At 35.6% G+C, this 7163-nt stretch overlaps 1 protein-coding gene across 1 annotated transcript; it reads right to left on the bottom strand.

Moving 5' to 3' along the window:
- Positions 1–5875: 5875 nt before the first annotated feature.
- On the bottom strand, positions 5876–6844 carry LOC119531379 (olfactory receptor 5K3-like). Its single transcript, XM_037832614.1, has one exon. The coding sequence runs from the start codon at positions 6842–6844 to the stop codon at positions 5876–5878; it is 969 nt and encodes a 322-aa protein (XP_037688542.1).
- Positions 6845–7163: the final 319 nt, after the last annotated feature.

The following is a 7163-nucleotide window of genomic DNA, read 5'->3' as shown; positions in this document are numbered from 1 at the left end:
AGCAACCCAAGGGTCCATCAACGAATGAATAAATAAAATGTGGTATATACATATGACGGAATATTATTCAGCTTTAAAAAGGAATGAAGTCCTGATGCGATGACTCAACATGGATGAATCCTGAGGGCATTATGTTGAGTGAAAAAATCCAGACACAAAATGATGAATAATGTGTGATCTCACTGTTATAAATTAATTATAATTAGCAAGCTTATAGAGTTAGACTCTAGAACATAAATGTGCTGGTTTCAATCTATTATGTCCCCCACAAAAGCCATGTTCTTTATTGCAATCTTTTTGGGGCAGCCATATTAGTTTTTTGATTAGGGTGGAACATTTGATTAGGTTGTTTCCATGCAGATGTGCCCCACCCAACTGTAGGTGAGACCTTTTGATTAGATCTTTTCCATTCCATGGAGGTGTGGAATCTGCCAATTCAGGGTTGATCTAAATTAGATCACTGCAGTCCTTTAAGAGAGCTCACCAAGAGGAGAACCCCAAAGAAGTTGAGAGACATTTTGGAGAGAAGCTAATATATGTAATCCAGAGTTTGCACCGCAGAGCATGTAAGAGCTGACATAGATCCAGACTCTTGGAGATGCTTGGAGATGCAGACAGAGAGACTTTTGAATATAAACTAAGCTAAGAGATGAAACCCAGAATTTGTCCCAGAGAAGCTAAGAGAGGACCCTTAAATGCTTAAAGAGAAACACCCCAAGAGAATCAAGCAGAGGGCAGAGAGAAACTGAAGAGAAACAGAAGTGCAGAGACATTTTGGAGAAAGCCATTTTGAAACCAGAACATGGGAAAAAAGGATGACCAGATACCAGCCACAGGCTTCCTCAGCTAACAGAAGTGTTCTGGATGCCATCAGCCTTTCTTCAGTGAAGGTATCCTTTTGTTGATGCCTTAGTTTGAGCACGTTCATGGCCTTAGAATCTGTATCCAGCTAAATTCCCATTATAAAATCTAATCCATTTCTGGTATTCTGTGTAACAGTAGCTTTAGCAAATTGGAACAATTTCCAGGAGATTTCTTGGGTTAGAAAATGGGGAGCTGATGCTTAACCTGTACAGATTATATTGAGGCTGAAGGTAAAAGTTTGCAAATGGATGGTAATGATGATAGCACATTATTGTGAGTGTAATCAATAGCACTGACCTCTATAGTAAATAATGTTAAAAGAGGAAACTTTAGTATGTATATATTATTAGAATAAAAATTAAAAGATAAAACATAGGACTGTAGAATACAGTGAATTATACTGTATCCAATAATAGTACAAGTATAAGAATGTTCTTTCATGGATAATAACAACTATATGATACTAATACAAGGTGGTAATAATAAAGTGGCATAAGGGAAAAATGATACCTAATGTAAATAATGAATGATAGATTTAACTATTTTAATAATCTTTCATCAGTCGTAACAAAGGTAATTGCTATTAAAAAAAGTACAATTATAAAAAAATGCTATCATCAATGAGAATAAAAGTTCCATAAAGCAAGGTGTTGGCAGTGGGGTGGTGTGCAGTATCAGATATTTTATGCATGATTGATTTGTAAACTCACAACTTCCCTAATTAAAAATAAAAGAAGATTTAAGATTTTACTCTGTGCTGGTGATATAGAGTACACAGCCCTCAAGGACTCTCTGAGCTACTGCTGTTGTATGCAAATAGAAGGAACCCTCCGACATGGCTTAAGCAGGGAGGACCTTTGTTACTTCACCCATCACATTGACCTGGATACGGCTCCTGGACATTAATTAGGTAGCAGTATTCTTTCTGTCTACTGTCTCTGCATCTGCTTCACTTTTCTCTTCTAGCACATCTCTTTCCTTCTGTTTCTCAAACTGTGGTAGAAGTTGGCCAAACACATATGAATGTTTATAACACAGCCACATGAGAGTCTGACCCTCTCTTTCCCTCCATGTTGGATACTTTCCCAACTCCCACTCCCCACTTTCTCCTTGTTACAATTGGATCATGTCCCGCAACAAGAAGTGTTCAAGTCCTAACCCCTAGTCCTGTGGGCATGAACTCATTTAGAGATAGGATCTTTGAAGATATTAGTTGAGGTAAAGCCAAACTGTACCAAGGTGGGCCTTAATCCAATATGTCTATAATCCTTACAAACAGAGGAAATTTGTACACAGTAGTAGGAGGCAGACAGTCATGTGACAGATGCAGAGATTGGGGTATGGATTTCCAGCAAGCCTCCACCAGAATGCTGCTGACATCAGAGAGAGCATGATCCTGCCAACACCTTGATTGGACTTCTGACTTCCAAAACCATTAGCCAACAAATTCCTATTGTTTAAGCCAAAAAAAAAGAGTACTAAAAACATTAATATGGATTCATTATTCATAATCCTTTGTTAAATTCCATCCTGTCTTTTGCAACCCCTTCCTCTACTTTAATCACTTTCTCGATGCTCAGGGACATCTAGTCTGTGACCACCCTTACTTGTCCATGTTGAAAAGTGGTGTAAAATTTATGAGAAAAAGGAATTTTCTGGTTGATGTTCTTGAAGAGATTATTGCCTCTGGGTTTGGGGACTCAGCTGTCATAGGAGTTCTCTGAAGGATTTAAGTTTCTGAAGAATGAATTTAGTGAGTGAAACTTTTATAGTCTCAGATAGGGATCCAGTTATTCTTTGTGAATACCGAATCTTACATAATTTTCTTTTTTCTTAGTTACCATGGTATTAGAAGAGCTAGAAGGAAAGAATTGAAATGATGGAACTGTAGCCCATAGCATCCTTTGAAATTTGTTCTATAGCTACTTGTTAAATTATAATTTGAAAGTTATCACCTTTTTATATATATATGTTATGTTTCACAGTAAGGAAGTAACTGAAACTATGATGCTGTAATTCATAACATTTCTGGAAATTTCCTATATAACTACTTGTTAAGTCATACTTTGAAAGATATTACCATTTTCATATATATTATATTTCACAATAAGGATCTAAATGAACTGTGGAACATAAAATTCTTTGCAATTTGTTCTATAAATACTTGTTAAATTGTACTTGGAAAGTTATTACTTCGATGTATATATGTTATATTCTACAATAAAAATATGACTAAAAATTAATATAATTCAAATGTCAATACTTCATAAAATATATACTTAGGGATGTCCCATGCTCTTCTCCATCCTTTCCGTCCTTTTATACCCCCATTATGTATCCAACTCCACTACTTTCTAATGTATCCTTCTTATGTTTCTTTTTGCAGTATTTCTCTTTTCTTACACAAAAGGTTACATACTATAGAAACTCTTTTGCATCTTGCTTTTTTCTCTTAACAAATATACCCTAAAAATCACTCTGCTCAAGTTCAGAGAGCTTCTTATGTTTTCAGGTAGATAATATTCCATACTTGGCTCCTAAACTTGGGCATTTAGGTAGTTTCCAATATTTTGCAATTACAAATAATGCTGCACAGATGAAACACACACACACACACACACACACACACACACACACACATATATAGCTTTTTCCATTTCATTGGGAGTGTTTCCTGTATCTTCAGAGTAAATTCCTAGAAGTGGGATTGATGTGCCAAAAGGTAGATGCATAGGTTGTCCTTTACCTATTACCAAATTCCTCTCCACTGGAGCTTCATGATTTTGAACTCCACCAACAAGATATGAAAAGGCCTGCTTCCCTAAAAGTCCACCAAAAGATTATGTGCTTGAACATATATATTCTTGCCAATCTCATAGGTAAAATATTATAACTCAGTGTAGTTTTAATCTGTCTTTCTTTCATGAGTAGAACTGATCTTTTCACGAGTTCAAGAGGCATTATGTATCCTTTTTTGTAAACTGTTCATTTCTTTTGTTCATTTTCTAAATATACCTTTCCCTCAGTTTTTATCAGTTTTTTTTTTTTAAATGAGGTATATTCTCCCTTTCTCTGTGGGTCTATATTAACCTTGAGCAATGCAGCTCTATTCAAATTGACCCTCCTCTTCTTTTCCTCTGCTGGGGCTTTTCCTGATCACCCACCTGATAAATCCAGCTGCCAAATAGCTTCACCAGAGAGGTGCTGGAGAGGAAGTGGCCTCCATAGAGGCCCTCATCAGAGGGGGGATGCTATGGAGCTGCAGGATCATGCCGCCATCTCCAATCTGATCCTTGATGAGTTTGGTCCTGTTCTGAATCTCTGTCATCTGCAAGCTGAGCACCTCCTGCTGTTCCTCGTATGGGTGGACCACATCAAAGGCCTGGCTCTGGAAACAGCAAATCTCCATGTGCTCTGCATCCAAAAATAGCAACAAGTGTCATGGGAATTCCACCTCGTCCCTGAGGAGGCCCAGCATGGGATCCCCAGGGTCTATCATCGTGACCTCTTCTAGAAGAGAGAAGCCAGAGCTGATAAAATCAAACCACATCAAGTATTATTTTTTATCACACACCTTAGCATGTCAAAAATCTACAGTAAACCATTCAAATAAGAAAAATGGGGCATTCTACTGGCTATCTGGCTTATTTTCTTGAAGCAGTAATTGTCATGAAAAAAATATGAGTGTGGTAGATTAAGAAACACACAAGACATATTGCAACCTGTTATATAGTCTTTTGGTCCTGGACTGGTTATTGGTTTGAACCAAGCAGCTGCAAATGTTATTTTGGGGACAGATATGTAAATGTGAATATGTTCAGGGTATTAAATGAAGTGAAATGTTACTGCAATGGAATCTTTGACAAAAAAAGGAAGTTTCAAAACAGTTTTTACAATGATAGAATTTAATAAAAAGTACACATTTGCCAAAATATGCAATGAAAAAAATCTGAAAGGAAATACACCAAAATTTGATGGCGATATCTGTATGATGGAAACAAATGATTTCTTATTTTTGCTTCTTTGTATTTTCTAATTTTTAATTACGCATATGTACAACTTCTGTGATAACAGAAGATAAATTAAAAAATAAAAAATATAGCTAAATACATGGGTACATGGAAATTAATACAAATATTATGTTATTGTTCTTTGATTTTGTACTTTTCTGTGCTCAGTAAATAATTTTTATTCAGTTGCTTACATAACATCTTCCTTTCTTTGTTCTTGATATGCATATAAAAATATTTTATATTAGAACAGGGCAGGGGTTGTAGTCTTAATAAGCAAAACCAGTAATGACATCAAAGGAACAAAGAATTGGTTTCATTGATATATTCAGGAATTGCCCTGTCATTAATCATGGACAATGAATGAAACTATGTGAAAACATTCCATAAGGGTTTCAAAAAAAAGTAGCATCTTTTTCAACAGATTGAGAACTACTCATTAAAAAGATACTTATTTTCAGAGAGCTTGAGGGTACAGATATCTAAGACTAAAGATGAAAGTATTCCTAATTAGAGAATACACATTATTACACATGAATCCATATTCAGACATAATCACTAGAACATAAATAAAGCTGAGGTTCAAACTCAACAGCTCAGATTACATTTGGCAGATGTGTGACATAAGAAGTGATTAATAATTAAGAACTTAGAATGTGTCTGAATTTGTACGATTAGGGATTCCATATATTTACCAATACTATTAAATGTATATACTGACTTTATTGTTAGTATTTGCTGAGTTTGTTAAAAATTGTAACCAATTACTCTGTTACAATTTGGGACCCCAAAGATATTCATTTTCTCATTCTGATGGACGCTATTAGCATAGATTTTGAAATATTTCTCAGTAGAAACCTTCCATCCTCAATTTATATATCCATTCATACATTACTTGACTTACACAACATATTTTACGGATTTAATATTTTTCCTAAAAGTGGCTTTTTTTACATTATCTTGTTTCCCTGACTTTGGAAAATGTTTTTATGGTGTTAAAATCAGTTTGATACAGGAGCTGATATTTGTTTCAGAATGTTCCAAGATTTATTCTTCATAATTCTTTTCACAGCATTTATTACTTCCTTATTTCTCAGGCTATAAATAAAAGGGTTTATTAAAGGAATTATTAGAGTATAAAAAATAGAAACAATTGTATTTTTATTTTCTTTTTTAACTGAACTTGGTTGAATATACACAAAAAGAAGAGAACCAGAGAACATTGAGACAGAGAGAAAGTGGGATGCACAAGTTGATAAGGCTTTGCCTCTTCCTTCTTTGGATTTCATTTTGAAAATAGTGTAAAGGATGCAGAGGTAACTGATTATAACTATGGTCATACTAAAGGCTGCAATTGACCCTACAAAGATAAATACCATCAGTTTATTGATATAGGGGTCAACACAAGAAAGTTTGTATAATGGAAAAATATCACAAAAAAAGTGATTGATTTGATGAGAACCACAGAATGTTAACCTAAACAGAAACCCTACATGAATTGTGGGATGCAAGCTTCCACCTATGTACGCCCCTGAGAGCATCTGAATGCAGAGTTTCTTCGACATCCTGGTGTGGTACTGCAGTGGGCTGCATATTGCCACATATCGGTCATAAGCCATTGCTGCCAGAAGAAAGCAGTCTGTAGTTTCAGCAAGACAGAGAAAATAAAGTTGTGCCATGCATTCATAGAGGGAAATCATTCTGTCTTTTGAAAAGAAGTTCTCTAACATCTTGGGGGTAATAGCACAAGAACAGCAGGAATCCATCAGAGCCAGGTTGCCCAGAAAGATGTACATCGATGTGTGAAGATGATGCTCCATATAAATCAATGCAACCAAACCAAGATTCCCCACCATAGTGATCAGATATATGGCAAAGAACATCACAAACAGAAGGATCTTCAGCTCTTGTCGATCAGTAAATCCTGTGAGGATAAATTCCGTTGTCATTGACTGGTTATCTTCAGTCATCTCTACCTTCTCTGTTGAGATAGGAATCGTGACGAAATAAGATTCTAATTTGGAGTGTGTCTTATTTTCTTTCAAATTCCCTTTTGTACAAAAGGCAGAGGAGTTTCTTCAATCATCCTCTGTTTTCTTTCAAATACAGGCACACTTACGGCTAGGAGATATTATTTCCCCTAAAATTCAGCTGTAGGGCCTAGAGCTCCAAGGTCAGGATACATAGGATTATTTTAATAATTACAAAGAGAGTCCTACCATGGTAAACTTTTTCTGGGTGAATAAATGCAAGGATAGTGTACAAATTAGGGAACCCATACTTGGTTCA

The sequence above is a fragment of the Choloepus didactylus genome, chromosome 1, assembly GCF_015220235.1.
Source record: "Choloepus didactylus isolate mChoDid1 chromosome 1, mChoDid1.pri, whole genome shotgun sequence".
NCBI lineage: Eukaryota > Metazoa > Chordata > Mammalia > Pilosa > Megalonychidae > Choloepus > Choloepus didactylus.
This window is presented reverse-complemented; position numbering and strand designations above follow the sequence as displayed.

What these genes read in the sequence shown, in the direction of transcription:
- LOC119531379 (XM_037832614.1), bottom strand. Translation starts at nt 6,844, where the DNA reads ATGACTGAAGATAACCAGTCAATGACAACGGAATTTATCCTCACAGGA.